Below are 23,361 nucleotides of genomic sequence, written 5' to 3' on the forward strand. Positions count from 1 at the left end.
GCCACTCTCTATCCACAAAACCTGCAAATTATACTTTAAAGTAAGATCTAGAAATATAAATTCCCTTTCCAAATTCCAGTATATGCACATTTTGCCTGTATATGTATGAAAAAGATTTTCAAATAACCAGAAATATTGGAATACTTAATTTTAAAGGCCATTTTCTAATCTAACACGAATGCAACTAATCCAATTTCCGAGGAAATATTGTAATTTAATGCTAATATCTAATCATTTGTCTGGATACTGGTGCCTGTTTACAATCTACTCTAAACACCATTATTATGTCTTTATATCTATCACAATGTTAAGTGATATTTATTGCACAAAGGTCTCAAAGGATTAGATTTGCTATAGATGTACTGTTCAAATTGATTTTAAATACTTTTATTGGAAAATAATCACCAATAAGCTGGTTTAGCATTTTCCAACAGCACATCCTGAAGTGTTTTTTTTATCTCTTATACCACAGCAATTTGCTAACAATTACAATTTTTAATTTATTAAAGTACAGTATGATGAATTATTCAATTATGAATTAAAGTATGATGTACATAAATTTATTAAAGTACACCATACTTTTAATATTTATAGTTACGTTTAATGTTGTGGAACGTCCACAAAAGAAATTATTTTCTGTTACCACTTACATATCAGCTATAAACAGTCGTTCCCTCACCTGTTAAACAAATCATCTTAAAGAAACCATCACCATATCAACAATTAAACACTTAAAAATCTGTTCATGTGGACATTTTGGACATATGAACATATTAGAACCAATAAGAATTGAGAATTCAACATCCGTGTGGTATAAATAAGGTTAGGGTTACAGATAATTAAGTATGAGTATGTAAAGTTAGCAGTTTAAGTAATTTCAGATAAATATTGTTTGCTTAAAAATGCATCTAACTCTGGCAACATTGAGGCCCAAACCAAGGTCAGTCCTACCATAAACCACAGCGGATCTCCTCTCCAGCCATTTGGAGTTAGACTGCACATTTCCTCTCATAGTTTCTCCTTCTTGTTAATCTCAAATTGGCTTAGCATCCAATTTCTCAGAAGAAAAGTTTCAGTAGTGTATGCACTTGAAGCCGTTGATCTTAAAGCACTTGCTGCCAGATGATGAGGACAGAGTACCTTGGCCCCAGAGGGGCTCCAGCTCTGTGGAATGCGGAAAGGCAGTTCCTGTCCTGCTCATTAAGAGGCTTTATCGTGCCAAAAGGCCTCAGTACCCTGAATCAGCTACAAGTCTTACATGTTCTCCATAATCAGGAAGACAACAAGTATATGGTTTACAAAGCCTGCTAATGCACAATTAGAGAGACTTCCTACTTTGGCCTGTAGTTGGATTTTTCAAAACAATCTCTTCTTGTCCATACAGAAAGGACCAGGGGTGGAACTACCACAGCGTAGTCAGTGCACTTGAATGGGGGTCGTGACAGAGGTGAGCCTCGGCACTTATGCCACTGTGTGGCTAATTACCAAACTGGAAACAGAGCTAATGGCACTATCCAACAGTTAATTTAGTCCATTTAACCACTCAAGCTTATTCCCTCCGGCTTTTAAAAGTAGCCAATCAAAGCCAAATCTATTTCATGGTTATAATTTACTTTTCTATAAAACAATGTTTTGCATAACTACTCACTCCCCTTCAACTTTTCTGCATTTTGTTGTGTTTCAACCAGCAACTGAAATGGACTTAATTGGGGTTACATGTCATGAATGAGGCATTAGTAAGAGAAGCAACCAAGAGGTAACATGATGTTACCACCACCGTGCTTCACTCGGGATGTTGTTCTTAGAGTGATAGGCATTGTTGGATTTAGGGTTAAACTGCTGATAACTTTTGAGCCACTCAACTTGAAATCACAATTCCTCTTTCTCTTGAATTCCTGGAAAGTGCAGAGTGTTCTTGTTTTGTGATTTGCCAAACAGGAAGCCGGCTATTTTGGTATTTACCAAAAAACGGTTTTTTTTGCTTCTTCTCCTACAAAATTTGCTGAATTGTCACAAAATTTTGTTCACAGCATTGTGAGGTCAGCCCCAACAATACTTGATTCTTGGGGGTTTGATATACAGGATGTTTCATCCATAACATGGAAACAAAAGCTTGCCATGTATTTTTATAAAAACATGACCTATTGTTAACAATCTTTGAGTTCATTTGCAGCTTGGGATTGTTAATGAAAACAGTATGTGAGGCAATATCTCAGCAACAGCTTAACGTTTTGCCTTTCTAATATACTCTATGTTATTGAGAACATATGCTGACAGTCCCAATGGCTTCTGGTCTTCTTCCATCACTAAGGGGTAGGGCCAAAAAGTGCTTGGCCCCATAAATAGCAGCTTGCAGCTATATTAATTATTATGATGATGATGATTATAATAATAATAATAATTATTATTATTATTTAGTTTTATTTCAACTTCCTGTCCCACAAAAAAGTGTCAACTTTTATTAGAAGTAAATTTATTGGAGAAAAAAATAATTACAACCACCTTCGTGTCTCTTGAGAAAAATGTAGCATTTTTTTCTTTTCATTTTGCAGTGTTTTGGATCTACATGGCAGAATGAGCACAATGGTTGTGACTATACTATCAACATTAAAAAAGACATAGCTTCACCATCAACATTAAATCATTAAATGTAACAAAATGGGTACAGGCTAACAATGTCATTTACAGTTAGAAAACCGGAGGTAAATTTAATAAAAATTAACAGAAAAAAAACATCACTTGGTTAATCTTATTTCAGAATGTGTATTCTCACATTGAGTTATAAAAAATAAAAACAAACAAAATCTTTGTTCAGCACCATTTGCAGTATTCAATAACCACAAATTCCCTAACCAAAATTCCTAATACACTACATATGGCCTTTAATGCCAAATGTTAAAGTTTTAACATGATAATCATGAAGGAAAGACAGACCGTCGCTGCTGAGATGTTTTCGTCCACTCCTGGAGGTCATAAAGCAGGGCGGTCAGAAGTCCTCTCATGACCAGTTTACGGTTTCACAGCAATGAAACAGCATAAGAAGCTTTTCAGATTTAATCAGTAACATGCAGAAGCCAGCTCAAAGTGGGCAGTTTGTCTCTGAGGCTCACGGTCCCTCCCACGATCTGTGCAGGATTACGAGAATACATCCAGCAGATGGGAATTGATCGACAAACACTGGCAAATAAATAACGTCCAGCACCGATGAGAATTTAACCACACAAACAGACGCTCACAATATCTGGAAATGAGTCAACTGAAAGAAAAAAAAAAATTATACATGTTCATCACACATCCAGCTTTTCTGAAAATACAACACATTTATTGGGGAAATTTAAAAGAAAAAAAAAAAACATCTTCAAATTATCTGACATTGTCATTTGGAATTTCAAAAGCTTCATCATAAGATCCTGCAGAATGAAGTCCTTGAGAAATGTAGGTGTGCCACAACTAAGTGCATCTCACATCTGAAAAACTGTAGACGAGGAAAAGTAAACACATCACGGCTTTTGCATTGTGCGTGGACGTTGGTAACATTAAAACATCATCTTCTGCTTGTTCTTCAAAGGACAGAGTGATGCATAATCCTACAGAGGCTCGAGGACAGCCTCGAGCACAACCTCGGTTTTCTGAGAGCCAACACGCTACAGCACCATAGTCAGATTCTATCCTCCGCTAACACGAAATATCTGTACATGTGCGTAACCCTTCATCTGCAGGCCAACGACGAGTTAAACCAAGAGCGCTGTAGCCAAAAAAGGCCAGTGGTCCAGGCTGCCTCTCTGCTAGGATTCCCCTGCTGAGGTGTGTGTGCGCTGGTGATGGCTGGTAGATGGAGGATAAGGGCAGGAGCATGATGAGGCTCAGGTGGGGCTGGACGGTGTGGTAGATGAGCTGGTATCTGGGAGGGTGGTGGTCTGCTGTTCTCCCGGCGTGCTGTCCGCCTGCCGCTGAGCGATCGCCGCTGCCGAGTGCTTACACTGAGACGAGCCGCACTGGCAGCTGAACAGTTTACCCTTCACGTCCCAGAAATGATCACCGTAATCAAACCTGGAGACAAAACAGTGTCTAAGAGTCATTTTTTAATCTATGGTAAGATTTTAATTATGTACTCTTTATACTTTAGACCTTAAATCTGTTTATAGTTACATTTAATGTTGTAGCACAGTACCAGATAAGTTAGTTTAGTTTCTGTTATCATTACAGCAGCTTTTAACAGTCATTTCATCACTAGCTTCATTTTTTTCTCCCTTGAAGGTAGAAAAAGTCTTGAAAACATTCTGAGTGTTAAAGAGCTGACACTGGAGACTCCTTGCATAAATGTTAAATAAACATCTTCTTACAGAAAAGTAAACATTATGTTCTGTAAAATAAGACATTTTCAAATGCATTTATAATAGTCTTAGATGTAGAGTATCATATGAGATAAGGGTCTCTATGAATTCGCTGTTACTATGGAAACAATAGTGTATTTAAATGAGTGCATTAAAATATAAACCTGTGATTTGAATTACAGTCAGCACTACCGTCTGAGCTGCTGTTATAGAAAATTAATTAATTAACACCTTCTGACTAATCAGATTTGGGAACTCAACATGATATTTATATGATTAAATAACTGTGGAAGCCCAAATATTGTGATGTTAAATGCAGTACATCTCCTTTTTTAAACAGTGAATGAAACACCATACTCCAAATGTCCCAATTTTGCAAATATATTCTGTCCAACCATCTACATTTACCCCTCATTACGCTACACTGATGAGAAGCTAACGAGAAGCTAATGACTGCAGATTAGAGGCTCTGTTTTGGGGAATGCAGAGGCACGGCTCACCCTAGCTCGTCTCCGGCGCTGATGTTCTTGCTGGCGAAGAACGCGATGTGCGGGAAGCGCAGGTCCTGGTGGGAGGTGAACACTCGGCAGGGGAAAAGGTTCGGCTCACAGTGGTGGTTTATGAACCGGCTGATGTTGCCATAGAAACGGGCGTCTATACAATACATATCGCCAACCTGCAATAAAACGGGGGATGCTGGGTCGTGAGTGCTCAAAGTATGGGGTTATGAAAAAAACAGGGTGACTAAAACAGCTTTAATCATCCTTAAAGATTGAAGTAGCAGCAGCTTCCTGGGATCAGATCAAAGCTCGTCTTCTGACAGTCCTGCGGTTCAGTGTGCGGCAATATTAACTTGCATTAATGACCATTATGCTAATTGCATTGCCTGTAGGTGGGGCAGTTACAGTGAATGAATTGCTTACTGATTTTTTGCTATATGTACTAGGTTACAACTGAAAAAGGTGCACTTCCTTCCAGTCCAGTTCATCTATGAGAGTCTGGGAGGCATGACATCATGCTCATCACTGTAATATTGGACGACAGGCTATTTTTAGAAAGCAATGGGAGCATTATGTTGAAAAAACACCATCCGATGCGTTGAAAACACACAAACCACAACAAGGAAGCTCAATACAACCTAGTCTCAAAGGTGTAACCATTTAAATCTTGTAATAGTAACACAATAATAAATGTGTATACTATTGTATTTAATACACAGGAGAACATCCTGGTGTTGCCTTCTTTAGTGTCCCTGTCTGCAACACTCAGAAGGCAGCTCATGCTCATATCATGCACTAGGTGCCATTTTATGACGCAATAACGTGTGAAATTTTGCTCAAAGCACCTACAGTCTTACCCTGTTTCCACCCTTAGGGAAAATACAAAGACAGTGGATGCAGAAAGAAACCCATCAGACCAGCAGCGCTTCACTGAGACATACCACAAAAGCCAATGAGGCATTATGAGGTGGATTATTTTTAGTCTGGCGCTACCTTGCTGTCCAGGCTGAAAAGGTAGGAATCAATCTCCCTGACATCTGCTTCTGCGTCTGAGATGATCTCCCCGACGTACCTGTGCAAAGGCAGACATCAGAACATGCATAAAACTGTGCTCCACACACATACGGAGTGTACACTTCAGACAGATATTTTATTTCCTAAAGGGAAAATAATGTCCTGCATTCCCAGATTAGGTCCGACAGACAGACAGACAGAGAGAGAGAGAGAGAGAGAGAGAGAGAGAGAGAGAGAGAGAGAGAGATGAGAGAAGCTCACTCGCAGACGAAGGTTCCTTGCGGGATGTCCTGTAATGTCCGAACACCCCAGCCCATTTTTTGAGTCCTGAACAGCTGCAATCGAATCCTGACAGCAGACCACATTTAATAAAAACTCTGTTAGAAAGTACTGAGAATCTTCACATTACGCTGTACATATTCATGGTGACACGATGCTACCGTAGTCCATTTTGAACAACGCGATTCTTGCAGGTTCTCCAGCAGGAACAGGCATGGTTGCACTCAAAAATGAAAGGCGGCTCCTCAGAGCAGAACTCTGGCAGCAGACGGCTCTCCTGAGAGCGAACATGACAGGTCAGTGAGTCATGAGTGTGTAACCGTGTCAGACACACAACTTTGCAGTTCAGTAACATCAATAATTAATAGATCAATTTAGTTCTTAATGTGGACACAAGATATTCAGCCACACCTTGTCATACCAGCAGCGCAGGCTGAGCTGACCGCACATGCAGCTGGCCGAGGAGCAGTCATCTTTACAGACGCAATACTGGAAAAGACAAAACCACACGGTACAATCAGAAACCGGCAATTAACAATTCAGTAGAGCTGTATGAAAAGTCAATGCTGGAATAGCAAAAAGGTTTGTCTGCAGATCGGAGACCACAAGACCATGGATACGGATATGTGTGTGTCCCTTTAATTATTTTATTGGATTTTTTTAAAATTATAGTATGTTTATTATAATATTTTATTTATTTTTTAAATATTTTGTAATTTTTTTTTTCAGATATTATTTGTGGTATCCTTTATGAAAATAAGCAGAAATTTGTGTGTAAAAATAATAACGAATTTCAGTGATATATTCAAGTGATAAGTGATACTTTGAACATTGAAATGAAGACATGTTTAAATAAATCTATTCAAACACAAAATGTTTTTTTCCTACAAAACACCAACCTTACAATTACCACTTTGTTCTGTCTGCCCTGGAGAGAATATTAACACTCAGTACTTTCCTATAATGTCTAACAAGTTTGGAGACACTTGTAAAGGGATCCTCTATCTCCAAGCTCCTTTATATTCTTAGGTTTGTGCATGTGGACTTCAATTCAGACCACACATTTTCAGTAGCGTTTAAATCAGGAGACTGAGGTGGTCATCGAAAAACACTGATTTTTTTTGTTTCTTTAACAATTTCTGTGTTGAAGTATGTTTGACGCATCATCTTGTTAAAAGCTCTGTCTATGGCCGAGTCTGAACCTCCTGGCAGAGGCAACCAGGTTTTAGGCTGAAATGTCCTGGTACATAGATGCTATGATGTCATCAATCTTCACAAGCATCAATGATCCACTAATATATTTTGCAGTGCCTATCAGGTGCTTTTCCTTGCAGCACTCCCCTTTTTTCACACCAGATAGGACATGGTTAAAGGCAACAACAGGTCCTGACTGACAGCAAATAAAAAATTATTGTCAGAACATAGATTCATATTTTCCTCATCGTGTTTGAGTGAAAGTTAGAATTTTTATCAAAGGTGCTAATAATTATGGATATCCAAAATAAAAGCATATCAACGCAGAAGTGACTAAAGGGAGTGACTTTCATCTATACCACTCAAAGACACGCCCACCAGTCTTGTGCTCTGCAGACACACCTTTCTCAGTAATAGAGATGATACAATCTGCTTTACCTGTAAGTGAGTGATGTTTTTGTCTATGTTCATGGGGGAGGTGACACAGCTATCAGGCACATATTTGTAGTCACTGGGGCAGGGCTCACTGTCCACACCGTTCACACACGGCACAGGTACTCTCTCGTAACCTCGAGATATATCCCTGAATACAGGCAGATGAAACACATTTTGTATTCATTGACACCAAAATATCCTGGAAAATGTGTCAGTAGTCAGTAAGCTAGTAAGTCAAGTAAGTCAGTAGGCCTTGTAAGTAAAATAAGGAAAGCAAGTAAAGTAAGTCAGTAAGTAAGTAAATAAAACACACAAAAACCCCTAAATAAACCAAAGCATAACAAAATTAGATACTAAAAATACTATAAGAATATGTATTAAAATAAAATAAAATGTATTAACATTAAATGAAATTAAGCTTATCTACCACTGTCTCAGTGGCATCACAAAGGGGGATTAAGTGGAGATGGCTGTTTGCGTTCTCTTTATTTTACGTTAGCTGGCTCACTAATGACATTGGGCTAATGCATAGAAAAGTTACAGTTAGCCACATCTGGAAAGGTAAACATTTTGTTGTACTTGTATAACTTTGTAAAGAGATTATTCCAGCAACAGATATGACTTGCTGGAATGGATGTTTTGATGTACTGTTGCATATACGTTTGAGGGATACAGTGCTGTACTACAGACTATCAAATAAAATGAAGAATGCTAGTTTTATACCAGTATGATGGTTTAAGCTACCTGTTGAGGAGCTTCTCTCCTGAGCTGCGTCCTTCACCGCTCGCCTCTCTCTGTCTCTTGCTGGCCTGCAGAGCGCTCCACACCTTGGAGTTCTGGCTGCAGCACTCTAGTGGCGAGTCTCCTTCCCTGTTCTTCAGGTTTACATCAGCTCCCCGCAACAGAAACAACCTGCAGTTGGCATAAAGTTGAGATGTCCACTGTTGAGAAGCTTACTACTGACATCACTTTGGTTTTGATGCTTTTGTGATTTGCATTATGCTAGAGCAATTCGCCATTGATTACAATTTTTATTTATTAAAGAACGACACGTCAAGCTTTTTTTTTTTTTAATATAGAAACAATAATGCATTAATGCATTACTTTCAGAGCTGCGGTTAAAATGAATCAGCACTTTCTGAGAATTCAACAGTGCTCCGGTATAAAAGGTTTTAGCACCTAGCTTATCATGCAGAACTCTGGCAAATAATGATACCGAAGGACTGTGCTATAATTTTCAGAAAAAACTAAAGCATCCTACACATCATTACGCATCAACTATGATGGAGGTTTGTTATATGCCATTATCTATATTGATTAACAGCTCAAGTGGCATGTTTATGTGATGACCAAATCATGGCACCTTAGCCTATAACTATATTTTAATTATAATATATAAATATAATAAAGCTTGTTAATCATACTAATGATAACAATAGCTGACTGTCGCTGTAAAGTAGAAAACTATTATTTACTCCATCATCCACATTTTGTAAATACAATAAATAATTTAATATCGCAAAAAGTTTTACACAGCATTCTCCACATTCTTCATCTGAAATTCTGCTGCTACATGAAGCACAGGTTTTCTCCATTGCAGATCAGAGACATTGGGCCGATATAACTGGCCTCAACTAGCATAGTTGCCGCTAAGATGCCACTTCCTATACATACTCTAATTTGAAATTTCTGAATGGATTGGACTATCACTCCAGCACAGTATGCATCTCTCTACTAAAACACAGGTAAGGTACACAAATCAAACAGAGCAAAAGTGTCTTCTGAACTGTAAGCATTTACATTATGCATTCCAGTAGAATGAGCATTAATTGGGTGTCTAATCAGGTTGCACTCACGTGACACAATCCAACCGGTTTTCCCGCGACGCGATGTGCAATGGAGAGTCTCCGTGCACATTAACAGTGTTAAGATCGCACTTGGCACTCAGAAGAACATCAGCAATCTCCACACAGCCAGAGAACGCTGCCCAGTGCAAACAGATATTCTCCTCCTAACAGAACAGGCAGTACATAATATCTCAAAAGGCTGACTTGCAATAAAGCTAATGGGCGCAATGATTTCAAATATAAATCTAGAAGAGTGGTGCTTTAGCTGTGCTGCAAGTTTAAAAAAAGGATCCAGTGAGAAATGATCCTAAATGTAGTTGATCGGCCAAGATATGTTTGCTGTCTATCATTTGTTTCTTAAATACAAGGCTAATGTAGCCAACAAGCAAAAGAAGATTATCTCACCCAACATATTTAGAAACTTAGTAAACAACATTGAGAAGCTACATATTCTCATTCAATAGCATGATAAATCTGCATTTACAAATTGAAGCTAAAAACTGGAACTATATTATGCTCTGCATAACTTCTAGCTTTCCAGTGATTCAGGAAAAAAGAAAAAAAAAAGAAAAGGATTCTGGTTATCCAATAAGGCTGCTCCATAACATTACATAGTAAAATTGTGTAAATTTGATTTGTTCAGATTTGAAGATCCACACTGACCTTGTCTCTGATGTTGGGATCAGCATTTTTAGATAGCAGCAGCTTGACCAGTTCAATGTGTTTGTACTCTGTTGCCCAAATCATTGCTGTCCAGCCACCGTCATCCTGCAGATAAGAGCACAACTGCAGGACTGCCAGATCCCCAGCTACAAGTCTAAAGACTAGAACCCGATGACACGTCTAAGGTGGAAAATGCAAATACATTGATCTCCTCTTTACCTGACAGTTAATGTCCATAAGGCCTGTAAACAGCAAGTGTTTTACGATATCCAAATGTCCAGCCTTAGCAGCAAGGTGGAGACACGTAGAGCCTTCGGCATCCTAAAAACATGGCAGATTGAAAAGAAGAGTTTTAAACATTTTGAATAAAAGCATAATCAATAAGAAACATGCAGCTCAATGTCAGCAGGCATATAGATAGATGGACAGAGAGGCAAACAGACAGATAGACAGAAAGATAGAGAGACAGAGAGATAGACAGGCAGACAGACAGAGAGATAGACAGAAAGAGATAGCCAAAGAGACATACAGGCAGACTGAAAGAGAGAGAGAGAGAGAGATACATAGACACAAATGGGAAGACAGATATATAGGGAGAAAGAGACAGACAGATAGGCAAACGCAGAGAAACAGGGAAAGATAGACAGTTAAACAGCTAGACAGACATACAAGACAGAGACATACACATAAATGAAGAGACAAGTAGATACACAGACAGGTAGACAGGTAGACAGGTAGACAGATAGACTGTGTGCTATAATATTAACTGCATGGTGTAGTTTGAAGACCTTGTTGGAAACGATGGCTCCAGCTCTCAGTAGGTAGCGTACTGTATCCAGGTGATTGTTCTCACAGGCCTCCATCAGAGGTGTGCGCTGGTCCTCATCACATATGTCCAGGTTTGCACCGGCCTGACATGCAAACATAAACAACCCCATCTTTTAAATGTGTAAATAAAACCCTGGATGGTTAGAGTTAAAGCACATGGTTAAGATTAATCCCCTATGCATGAGGTGCACTAATGCTGACCTGGACCAACATGTGGCAGACCTCCTGATGTCCGGCCTCAGCTGCTACATGGAGAGGTGTACGTTTGCTCTGGCTCTCCATCTTAAAGTTTGGGTCAATTCCATCCACTGGAAAAACAGAGAGAAAGACCTGCATCATAACGGTGATCGGCATGAAGGGTGTAAAAGGCTATGCGGCTAAGTAAGGACACAGCATCTTACCGAGCATCATTAAGACTTTCTGCAGCTCCCCCTGCTTAGCAGAGATGTACAGCTGTTTAGGGTGAAAGCGAAGCTTCTTGGGCCTGAAAAGGAGAAACAAAATAGGCCTCATGTCAATCATGAATATAGGCCTAATTATGAATAATATGAGCAAAAACTATTATTAACCTCAACAAATATGGCACGAGTGCAATACATCATTACAAATTAAAAATGTGTGACAAACAGCGTTTAATTTAGTTTATTTTTCTTACTTCTCTGCATCTAGTGCCAACAAAATGGTTTCCAGAGTCTCCTTAGGAGGTGCTATAGGGGGTCCAGCTCCAGCTCCTGCACCCATGTGCTCTGGCCTGCTGGCTTCTGGGGCAAGTGATCCATTCCCGACATCAGAGGGTCTGGATAAAGTGCTGTCTGCTTTCCCTTCTCCCGATAATGAGAGGTGAGACAGCCTAAAATCATACATACTTTGGGTATCGTTTATCAATCTTTTAGTCAAGTTGTGTCTAATTTTTCATAGGTCACACACCGAACTAAAAATTCCCACCAGATTTATAAAAGTTTCGGTAATGCTCGTTTGCTTCACGCATAAATACCAATCACCCATAAATTACTAAGCTCTTTCCAGGGCACAGCTCTTTTAAATTCAGTGATGCCCACAATCCTCCCTAAACCAGCAAAGCTCCCAAACCTAAAAATATCTAAATAATGACTAAACAGAAAAAGACTAATGCAGCTCAGCCACTGCAGCTCATCAGCCACCACAGACACACACTTACGATTTCTTCATTTATAGGGTGCCATTTCTTCTGTCCTAATTGAATGGCTAGTCTTATTTGTCTTCATTTATGGATTTGTTTTTGAGTGTTTCATTCAAGTCAATAATAATCTCATTTAAATAACCTCAATGTCTCATTTAAATGAATTAAAAGTGATCTAAACTTGTTAGCGTAATCCATATATATCAATTTGCAGTAGCTCATGCCAATTACATGATTTAAATATGAATTTACACAGGCTCATTATTCAGAAGTAAGTGGATTTTCATAATTCCCACATTTCTTGTGTAAAAGGTCCTGTGAGTGATTTACTAATAAATTCGTCTGTATCCAGTCTGATAAATGAGGTCCATAAATTGAAGCTTTTAGAACTGCCTTGTCATTTGGTTTCTATTTAAATGGTTCATACGCTTGAAGCAAATTTCTAAAAAGTTAGCAAGATGTGATGTTTTCATTAACTACTATAATACTTTGTATCCAAAAAAAAGGAAACTTTGCTTAGGCACATCTCTAGGCATCACCGCTTACTGAAGTCAAACACTCAACTGGTTGATAAGGATCAGATACCATACATCACCACCTGATTGGTGTTTGATCAAGGATTTACTTCTAATGAAAGCTAAATGGTGTTCTAATGTGCACACGTATACCCCTTACCCTCCAGTGGTGGTGTCTGCCTTGCCCTCTGAAGTCGCCGGGATGCCAGGGCTCTGGCTCCGAGGCACTGTAGAGGTGGTGTCTGCTTTGGCGATAGTGACCTCTTTGGCCTTGCTGACCTCCTCGCCGCAGTGTGGACAGAAGCTCTGACCTTTCAGTACTGACGCGCAATGCCGATGAAAGCGGTGAGAGATGTTCACCTCTGGCTGGCACTCCATGAAGGTTCCCTACAGTAAGGGGACGTGGTGATTCAGGGACTTTATTTAAGCTTCTTGAGAGATCTCTGACAACAGCAAGGAAATGAATAAACGATCACCTACAGCTCAAAGCTACAGGCACACTCACCGCCCTACAGAAGTAGCCACAGCCAGGGCAGCACTGATGTTTGATCATCCCTGTGCGATGCTCTTCACACAGCACCAGCAGCTGCACAGAGTTCGACGGCCTCATCATCTCGTGCTTCAGCACTGCGCTCTGACACCGACTCAGCTGCACGGGAGTAAAGATGGAGTGTACTCTGATCATGCAGCTCAAATGTAAAGACTTTTTATTGTTTATCTGATATAGTTAACTTGCACTACTAAGTTCACATCAAAGTGGAGAATGATGTCCATATCTATTATACCACAGTGGGGTTATATTCCGGATTTTTGATTGGTCAGAAGGTGTTAATTAAATTTCTATAACAGCACATCTGACAGTAGATCACAGACATAAATTCATATATATAGTATAAGTTCGCTGCTTGTATTGCTTGCACTGCATGTTCTCACCTGTCCGTCCACACTCTCGGTTGCCATGCACTTCCTGTCAGCCAGAGTGAGGATCTCTCGGCTCTTGGGTGTCTCTATGCGGCAGCTACACAGCGGAAGCTCCTGCACCATGTCCGCTGCTGAACTCTGCGCTGTGCTAGAGGCTTCTACACAACACACACCATGTGCTTTATTTAAGAGAAGCTATACATGTTTATTTTACAGCTTATAATTAGTTATTTTAATTAGTTATTTTGTAAATGCTTAAAAAGCCTTCAATACATTTAATTATTAAAATAATAGTCTGAATAAAATTTATTTACATTACATGTTCTACAAATCCAAAATGTCAAACAGGCCTCCTAACTAAATTTGACAGACATGCAATTAGCTGACATCCTTAATGCCTTCACACAGAAGCTTTAGTGGAAGACCAAATACAATATATGAAAACATATGATTATTGGAGGTACACACACTATTTATCCTTATTTACATGGTATTAGACTGGCAAACAAATTATGGTATATTGGGGCAGAAAAAAATAGCCCTTGAAGACAGGTGGTGGTATTCATCACCACCAGGGGGCATCCTTTCCTCTTTGCACTGAGAGCACTCCACTGATGAGTCATCATCAGCATGGGAATGATAAATATCTAACAATTGTTACAGTATTTTCAGCTTCTTACTAGGAAAAAAAACAAAGGAAACACCCATCAACTTGGAATTCCAATATCCTTAGCCCGAAGTTCAGTATACGGTGTCATATCAACACCATCAAGTCTCACCCGTGCTTTCAGTGTTCAGCAAGGCATCCTGGGCTTTCAGGTTAAGCGACTCTAATGGAACTTCTGTGTACTCTTTGTCCTTGTCAGCAGGGGCAGGGAGAGGAGCAGGAGTTTGGGCTGAAATCTCTAACTGAGTCTGGGCATTCATACCTAAAAGTAGAAGATCAGAGACAGAGAGAACTTGGCACCATTCTAAAACAACACAGGGAAAATACCAGACCCAACCCTAGTTTAGTTCAGTCTCAGCCATAATCAGTTGGAACTATTTATGAAACTAACCTGTTGGAACTGGTTATGAACTGGTTGGAACTAAACCATTCCAGCTGTGGTGCTTTTTGGCTGGAAGGTAGTGCCCCTAGCATGAGGATTGATGATCACTGGCTTAGAGTACCTTCATCTAGCATAAGGATTTAACCCCTTACAACCTGGAACTCAAGCATCATGTTCAAGTTACCTTGGCCTTTTGGTTACTTCTCTGACTAACGCCATTCTTACCTGGTCACTGACTTGTGGTGGACAGCTTTCTCTGGGCAGAGTCACAGTTGTGCCACGCCTTTGCCTAAAGCATTTTGGAGGCTCAGCAAATATATGGTTCTCTAATAGGATTAGACCAAAATGTAACTTTTTGCCTTTGGCAAAAATAGCTACCTTTGGTAGAAATCAACACTGCTCATCACCCTGAGAACACAATCCTCACAGTGAAGCATGGTGGTGGTGGGATCATGTTGAGACTGTTAAACCTGGCTTTGGTTGCTTCTCTGACCAATGCCCTCCTTACTTGGTCACTGACTTTTGTTGGACAGCCTCCTCTTAGCAGAGTTGCACATAATATCGAGCCATATTACTTGCATTTTTCAGTAATGACTTTAAATGGTGCTCCGTGGGATGTGGAAGGTTTGGAATATTTTTAATAACTAAACCCTAACTGAACTTTGTCCTTGGTCTTCCTGATGCTGTTTGTTTAGGTCTGTTCTCTAACAAACTCTGGGGCCTTCCAGAAATAGGTGTATTTATATTGACATCACATGACACTTTAACTGCACACAGATGGACTCCATTCCACTAATTATGAAGCTAGACGCTGACTTACAGATATTACCCTACCTGAAATTTCCGTGGACTTTGTCTTCAACTTTTTTTTACGTTTTCTGGCAGGCCGGAGCCAAGGACTGTCTGCCTTGGCCTTCTTTTTCACCTTCTTCTTTATGCTGGATTCAGAACTCTGAGGCAGACAAAATACATTTTAAACAAATTCTGCTCTAATCCTTAACTAACAGAGTTCATTATAAGACTGTATTTTAACTTAGACCCCTGATGTGCCCTTAAAAACATTACTAGTCATGGACTAGGTATTAATAGCACACAAAAAGACAAAAATGAGTAGACCACTTCCCTACTAGTTTAATGAATTCTATAGTGAATTCTGTACTGACAGGAAATACTGTAGGGCATGGAAACTGCTCGACTGGTTCAGAAGAACAACTTTAGATCATTAGATGAAAAGATGTCTGGCGTTCTCACCAAGTCTGACTCATCTTGCTCTTCTTCCCCTTCCTCTTCTGCAGTCTCTTCAGACTCATGCTCCTCTCCAAGCTAAATCATACATAAACAACAAGCAGATGTGTGTGACTGGGAAAATCCCTTACACAGTCAACTTTTGACATTTTATTATATATATATATATATATATATATATATATATATATATATATATATATATATATATATATATATATATATATATATATATATCTTAAAATAACCGGCTTTCCTGAACTGAAATGTGTTTTTCTTCTGCATATATCTCAATCACAAGTAACGTTCCAGCATTTTAAATTCCTCCAAAAGTGAAAAAGGAGAAAAGAGCATTTCAAGATTTTATTTCAATTCCACCGAAATACACCCTTGCCTATCTCTACATTTATAACCTAATTTATATTTATAACCTCTTCACTCCACTGACCTTTGTTCTTGCTAACATCAGTGTGGAAATATTTGCTGATTAATTCAGTAAATTGAATTCTGGTGGCTAAACTTTGCATATTTTTAGTAGGTCGGTCAATCTTTGTTTTGATGACGTGATGGCGCAGGAGCATCTGACATTTTTTACAGCCGGTATCTTACAAACAGAATTAATTAGGCTTATGTCCATTTTGCTATGACACGTAGCAAACTGTGTGAAGAAATCCCACTTGAGAAAATGTACAGCAAGGTTTTAAGCAACTTTATGCAGACTGATATTACTAGCGTTTGTTAAACTGTCTCCCTACACAACATGATCTTTGCAGGCAGACATCCAGGGTAAGGTTAGAAATTAGACTAAATAAAAGCATGTCCTTTTTGTAAAATATAGTTATGTTTTCACAAAGTAGAAATGTCTAAGTACAGTATATTACTGCTAGAAAACCCTCTGATCTGTTTGCCAGAATTCAGCCACAGCAACATCAATGTTTTTTTCCAGACTGCCTACTATATTTACACACTTTACTTATTATTTTCAGAGTAACCAATTTAGCATTAGACTTCATTATTATTTCACCAACTGGGAGGAGGAAGGCCAGATCTGTCGTCTTCTATTTCTTCAACCTAAGGAGCTGTATTATAAACTTAAAAACCTTGATGCTAAATTTTAGTACAGCCAGTCAGTACTGTTCAGGTTATAAGAGGAAGACTTAGCTGACAGCCAAATTTTCCCTCTCACATATATGGGACTGAATTCTACATTTCTGCAGGCTGGTGAGGAAAAATAAGTCCACACCTGTGGGATTGAAGCCAGTCTGCTGTCCTCCTGAGATGTTTCAGCCATTTCTTTTCCAGTTGTCTCTTCATCATCTTCGGAATCATCATCTGATTCTGATTCATCAGACTCGTTCTCCGCTCGATCCCCGTTCACCAGCACGGCCTCTTTTGGCTGCTGCAGAGCAACGGATTGCAAAGAGACCTGTTGAACGTACCCACAAGACCATGATAGCTCGGAAACATCCACTGCCTACACCTATCAACAAAATAACTCAAACTAAAACACAAAGCACAAGCAGGGGTCAAGACTGTACTGAATCTCCACATGCCACACTGGACGTCCTCAGCTGAACCTATTGGTGAAACAGCTCACAAAACTAACCAAAGCTTCAAGATGCATCAAGGTTCTATGTAGAGCTGGTGTGTCTGAAATGCTGACCTGAGGAGTGGGTGGAGATTGGGGTACACGCTGGAACATCTCCAGCACCGTGCGCTGCTTTAGCACTTTGGTCTTCTTCTTGGGAACAAGGCTGTATGTTCCCATCTTTCTCTTCTTCTTCCTCAACACAGATGCTATTGAGTAAGCAAAAGTCTGCAGTCAAATACCAACACATCACCAAATGCAAATAAACCATTTTGAAGATCTGATGTGTGTGTGATTCTTTCTCTTTTTTCCCATTATAACAATCAGTAGTTAGGCCAGTTTAATTCATTTACAGTTAATTTTTTTTAAACCAGAGTACAGTCAGCTGTATTAGTACTGGCACCCTTCAAAATATTTACTCTAAAATCTCTATTAATTTTAGGTTAATAATTGTTTCTTTTAATATTTCAGACTTTATCCAAGATTGCTCACATGTAAACTCCCTTTGTCATCTATCACAATGAGGAAAACTAAAAAGCTTTCAACAAAAATAGACAGATGGCTATCGACATGCACAATCTGGTAATGGACAGACAAAGCCAATTCCATTAGGCACAATCAGGGCCACAAAATGTAAAAAGTTTCAAAAGTCTAAAAGTTTGCTAAGAAGAGAAGGCATGAGCATACACCTTCCCAGTGAGGATAATGTTGAACACTACATTTTCAGAATGTAGAGTGGATATCTATCAAGATCTATCAAATCGCCTTTGTACAGCCTTCTTCAAGTCATTCCACATGTTTTCAATAAGATTTAGATCTGGGCTCTGACTGGACCATTCCAAAATGTTGATCTTTTTCCGAAGCCATTTCCTTTATTGATGTGGATTTGTGATTTGGGTCTTCATGCTGGAAGGTGAAAATATTTTTCATCTTCAGTTGTCTAACAGAGGCCTGCAAGTTTTATGGCCAAATACATTGATATTTGGAGCTATCCATGTTTCCCCCATCTTGATTACAGCCCCAGCTCCAGCTGAAGAGAAGCAGCCCCAGAGCATGATGCTGCCACCACCATGCTTCGCCTTGGGTATGGTGTTCTTTGAGTGATAAGCAGTCTTGTTTTTATGCCAAACAGATCTTTTAGAATTATGCCCAAAAGGTTCTACCTTGGGCTCATCACACCATAACACATTTTGGCAGGTTTTGTCAATATTTAGTCAGGTTGTTGTTTTTTTTTCTCATGAGAACAGGCTTTTGTCTGGCCACCCTACCCAAATGGGCCAGATTTGAAGATTACAAAAGATTGCTGTCACATGCAGGAAGTAACCAGTACTTGCCAGCCAGTACTTCCTGCAGCAGCTCCTTTAATGTTGCCATAGGTCTCCTGACAGCCTCCCTGATAAATTTTTGTCTTGTCCTTTCGTCAAACTTGGAGGGACTTCTTGTTCTTGGTAATGTCACTGAGGAGCCTCATTTTCTCCACTGGTTGATGATGGCCTCCATGGTGTCCGATGGTATATCTAACGTTTTCAAAATTCGTTTGTACCCCTCTCCTGATCAAGACAATGAGATCATGCTTTGTGAACCATGGCTTTAGCAGACGGATGAAACCATGAAGACGTCAAGCTGAACTTTATTTGGGGATAATCAGAATCACTCAGATCTTGTCAACTCTCACACGTCACCATATCACACACCATCTACCAACCAGGGAGGGTGGAGCTAACACCTGCTTCCTCCTGACACAAGTGAAGCCAACCTCTGCATCTTTCTGAACTGCTGCTCATGCAGCTTCACACATTCGGAGGAACGCTGCATGCACTCACAGATGTCACTTTCCTAGTGTCACTGTGAGTGACAGAAGACAGAGAGAGTATGCCATCCCTCCCACCCTGAGAGCACGGCCAATTTTGCTCTCTTGGACTCCTAGGCATGGACAACTGTGGCATTTTCGGGATTCAATCTCCAGATGATAGGGCGGACGTTTTTTTGTTGTGCCATTTGGGAGCCACAATCATTTTCATCGTTTACAGGTGTATGACAATCACTTCTGAACATTTGAATTTTTAATGTGCTTGGTTAATTCTGAACACAGTCACATGCTGCATTGTAAACGGGTGTGCACACTTATGCAACCAGTTTATTGCAAGTTTTTTCTTTTTCTTTTTACACAAACTTACAATTATAAAGGAGATTCAAACGGTCTGTCTGGAGGAGTGGTCCAAGATCTATTACAGGAAGAGACTCAGTTCTGTTATTCTATCCAAGCCTTCACTAAATATTAATGGTGGTGGTAATTTTAAAACCGAACTATTTTAGAAAGCTTTCTTTATTTGTGCTAAAAATAAAACTGTACATTGGCCTCAAAATAACGGTTATTACATGTTATTTATTTATGTCAGTTTTCATGAAGGGCACCAATATTTCCAGAGCTCACTAGAATAAGTGTCAGAGTGCCTGGTGTATTGAAAACTGATAAGATTATGGCAAATTAGTATGTAACCTGTGTGTGGCTTGGCTGGTGTGGTGATTGGTGCTGGTGTGGCATCAGTTTGCTTCTGAGGTAGCTGGTTCTGAGTGGGAGGAGCCTGCACAGGCGGTTGAGCTTCTGATCTGTCCACACTCTCACCTTTCACCACGCTTGGCTCTTTTATTTCCCTGTTTAAAACCTGCAGAGATCAAATGCATCACTTTAACTCTGGATTTACATCACAGTAAAAATCAGATGATCGTGAAATAACCCTGTGTTTACACTAGCAAGTCTCTGGTGTCACTTCTAGTTTGGGTGTGTTATGACCGCTACTGTTGTTGCTTGTGGGTGTGCACTGTCCAGAGATACAGTAGTAGCTACATATAACTTCTAAAGCTAACTAGGTAAATCACAAAATAAATAATGTACTTATCAGTGAGAAAAGTGGTTACATGTTACGTGCCAGACTTCGTACTAGCTTCGCGGTACCAGCTACACCAACAATTTCCCTTTGGGGATTAATAAAGTTTATCTTATCTTATCTTAATTTATGTTACTTGATTTTTCTTTGTAAAGTCTCTATAAATATTGTATGAGAGGTCAGATATGGTGAGATAAGATGAAACCCTTGTTATTCTTCCATTCTTACATAGTTTTTATTCCATTTTTGTGTGTCAAAAAGTAAATGGGAACTAACTACAGCTAGGAACTAAAGCTGTGAGAAGAGAACTGAAGAAACATCAGACCATGCATGCTGTAGGATTGGTCTAAGGAATGATTGTGATTTAAAATGTCATATCTAATTTACATAGAATTGAGAAAATTCAAATGTCACTTGTCATGCTGTTGCTTGCCACTGAAATCATGGCTCTGCATTGCGCATGTACATGGAAGATGAATGGTTGCCTCTTGTTTTGTCATGTGTTGCTCAATTTTCCTTTCTTATGTTTCAAGTTCTACAGATCTCGGGTTCAAAATACTACTGACTCCACCAAGAATGGCTTGTTTGTAAATCTGAATCTTTATCCACCTCCTGCAATAAGTTTCAAATTGTTAGCTGAACCACACATTACCTTTAGTGCGTGATTCGAGGCTGGCCTGGACATGGTCTTGCGTGCTCTGTGCACTGTCACACGTGGAGGCGTGTTCGTAGCAGTGCCATTTTTAGTCTCATTTTCCAAGCGCCCCTCTGCCAGAATGGGCCCTGTGCTTGTATTAGTCCTTAAAGCTCCCTGGCCCTGGGTTTGGGATGTAGCTGAAAGAGGGAGTGTTTTAGCTGCGTACCCTACGGGCGAAGTTCCCTTAGGGGACCAGTTAGTCCTGTGTTGGGTAGCTGGCGAGTCGTCCTGCGCCTTACTGAGAATATATCCATTACTGCCCACTGTGGAGCCGTGAGGAGGATCAGTTTCTGAGAGTCCATTCTCCATGGCATGAGATTGGGTGGATGACCTTTGGACATCAAGGTCCTGCTGAGCTTTGTTGGGTTCTGTGCTCTTAAAGGTCCCATTCAGCTCCTCTGCTGTTTTGGAAGGTTCTACTCGCCTGATTGAGGGCTCCTCAAGCCCTGAAAAGACAAAACAGTATGTTGTACATGGATAGAAAACAATCATATGGATCAAATAATAATCACAAAGTTATAGAGAAGAACAATAAAATTAAAAGTGAAGTTACCGTCTTCTACTTCATTGTGTGAGTCTTTCATAATCTCAGTCTTCATTGGTTCTCTCTTCCCTGTGATCCCTTTGACCAAACCAGCAGGCTGAAAAAAAAAACAACATATTTAGGATAAAAATGGCACAAGACTTACAAAATACACTCAATTGTCTTTAAAAAGAGGCCTATTGTATCTGCAGTGTTTTAAAGGTCCTAATATCCTACATGGTATCAAATTTAACTGTTATGCCACACAGTGAGAACCAGGGCAATCTGCTGCAAATGCTGCAATTTCAAAGAAAGATGCTCAAAATCAAATCCTTTTTTCCCCTGATGAATAGTATCAACCACATCCAACTCTCTGATTAGCTCATCATATACATTTCAAAAGCAGCTTATTTTATCAGTCTGCATGAGGTTGAGAAGGGGAAAAACACGAAGTCACTAGCTCATCCTTTGGGAATGCGTCTCAACAACACAACAACACAACAGGGGCTTTGATTGGCTGGCAAAAACTCCATTGGAATAATGAATCCTTTTACAGCTGGGTTATTAAGAAGTATACCGAGTGCAAATGATCATGAGAGATTTGTACCGCCCAAGAGAATTAATCAAGAACATCAGTCCCAATTCCAAGTAAATGGAAAAAAAAACAAAAAACAAAAAAACAGGAAAGAGATATTTTGTGGATGCATGATTAGCCGTGCTCATTTGTGTTTCCTACTGAAACATGAGCTCACAGAAAGTGAAAATATGCTTCTAAAACCAGATCTCCTCAGACCCACCATTAATGTCTCTCAACTTTCCCCCGCTTTTATCCTACCTTCCTCATACTCTCCCTCTTTTTTAGTTGCCCCTGTTGTATTGAATAATTGCATTTGGCCTCTGACCCAGTTACTGTAGAGCGTCCCAGCTGCTCAGCCACTGAGGAAGTGCCTCATCTCCAGAATTGGTTTGGTTCCTGCCCAAAGTCCTGAATGTACAAATGACAAAACCAGCACTACTACAACAAATAGCTCCTTTTTTCACATACAATCTGCAAGGCCTTTGACCAGAAAGTCTGACCTTCCCAGTCAACGTGCTCTGACTCAAGTCAAAAATCTTGTAAAAAACAAACAGCAGTGAAACTCTTGATGCCTCAGTGTGAATATCTCTCAAAAAAGGCGAAAGACATACAGGGAAAATGGCATAGATACCAGTGATCAAAGATCTAATTAACACAAACAATGTCCTCCTGAGATGCAGTGACACTGAACTTTCCTTGCCCAAACAACTTTAAAAAGAGAAGACATCTAATGCACAAGAGGCAAAGCAGTCTGGTGTGTCATGGCTCAGAAATGATTTTGCCATAGCCGGTCTGCTCAACACAGTGCAGGGCTTGTTCCCTGTAGGATGGCAGTCAAAATGGCACAAGCATATCTACACTCTCTGAGTTCACTGATCAATCCAGGACCATTGAGCAAAGAGGGAATGCATGGAGTCTGCAACAGAAACAAACAGGTCAACATTAACAAGATCAATAATGAGCAAAAATCTAAAGAAAACCTGAGAAACACTAAGCAAGTGCTAAACTTGCTGTCTTTTGAGAAGGATAGAAGCAGGCGAGTAGCTCCATCTACTGAGGCAACTGCAAAGCAACTAGAGTTATACAAGCACTCATAGCACACTCT

At 39.7% G+C, this 23,361-nt stretch overlaps 2 protein-coding genes across 15 annotated transcripts in view; both read right to left on the bottom strand.

Moving 5' to 3' along the window:
* cacna1bb (calcium channel, voltage-dependent, N type, alpha 1B subunit, b) overlaps positions 1-2,313 on the bottom strand; it is a 129,855-nt gene extending 127,542 nt beyond the window's left edge. For all 4 annotated transcript variants that reach the window (XM_053240203.1, XM_053240201.1, XM_053240202.1 and 1 more), the window contains exon 1: positions 952-2,313. In XM_053240203.1, the coding sequence (XP_053096178.1) occupies positions 952-1,012 (61 nt within the window). In that variant the 5' untranslated portion in view covers positions 1,013-2,313. The remainder of the gene's footprint in view (positions 1-951) is intronic.
* A 140-nt stretch (positions 2,314-2,453) lies between these two features.
* Positions 2,454-23,361, bottom strand: part of ehmt1b (euchromatic histone-lysine N-methyltransferase 1b) — a 34,418-nt gene continuing 13,510 nt past the window's right edge. For 6 of the 11 annotated variants that reach the window (XM_034311124.2, XM_026928757.3, XM_026928758.3 and 3 more), the window contains exons 2-27: positions 21,710-21,797; positions 21,112-21,602; positions 20,072-20,237; positions 17,647-17,780; positions 17,227-17,409; positions 15,990-16,061; positions 15,573-15,690; positions 14,469-14,618; positions 13,702-13,847; positions 13,274-13,417; positions 12,929-13,155; positions 11,750-11,944; positions 11,496-11,578; positions 11,296-11,402; positions 11,055-11,177; positions 10,486-10,587; positions 10,267-10,371; positions 9,613-9,767; positions 8,501-8,668; positions 7,760-7,904; positions 6,539-6,616; positions 6,289-6,404; positions 6,110-6,196; positions 5,828-5,906; positions 4,835-5,010; positions 2,454-4,050 (exon numbers count right to left, since the gene is read on the bottom strand). In XM_034311124.2, coding sequence (XP_034167015.2) covers positions 3,864-4,050; positions 4,835-5,010; positions 5,828-5,906; positions 6,110-6,196; positions 6,289-6,404; positions 6,539-6,616; positions 7,760-7,904; positions 8,501-8,668; positions 9,613-9,767; positions 10,267-10,371; positions 10,486-10,587; positions 11,055-11,177; positions 11,296-11,402; positions 11,496-11,578; positions 11,750-11,944; positions 12,929-13,155; positions 13,274-13,417; positions 13,702-13,847; positions 14,469-14,618; positions 15,573-15,690; positions 15,990-16,061; positions 17,227-17,409; positions 17,647-17,780; positions 20,072-20,237; positions 21,112-21,602; positions 21,710-21,797 — 3,825 coding nt within the window. In that variant the 3' untranslated portion in view covers positions 2,454-3,863. Of the gene's footprint in view, positions 4,051-4,834; positions 5,011-5,827; positions 5,907-6,109; positions 6,197-6,288; positions 6,405-6,538; positions 6,617-7,759; positions 7,905-8,500; positions 8,669-9,612; positions 9,768-10,266; positions 10,372-10,485; positions 10,588-11,054; positions 11,178-11,295; positions 11,403-11,495; positions 11,579-11,749; positions 11,945-12,928; positions 13,156-13,273; positions 13,418-13,701; positions 13,848-14,468; positions 14,619-15,572; positions 15,691-15,989; positions 16,062-17,226; positions 17,410-17,646; positions 17,781-19,748; positions 20,018-20,071; positions 20,238-21,111; positions 21,603-21,709; positions 21,798-22,514; positions 22,539-22,581; positions 23,359-23,361 lie in introns of those variants that run through there. The other 5 variants (XM_053240206.1, XM_053240205.1, XM_034311125.2 and 2 more) reach the window with 5 other exon arrangements.

The sequence above is a fragment of the Pangasianodon hypophthalmus genome, chromosome 15 (assembly GCF_027358585.1).
Source record: "Pangasianodon hypophthalmus isolate fPanHyp1 chromosome 15, fPanHyp1.pri, whole genome shotgun sequence".
In the NCBI taxonomy this organism is placed as follows: domain Eukaryota; kingdom Metazoa; phylum Chordata; class Actinopteri; order Siluriformes; family Pangasiidae; genus Pangasianodon; species Pangasianodon hypophthalmus.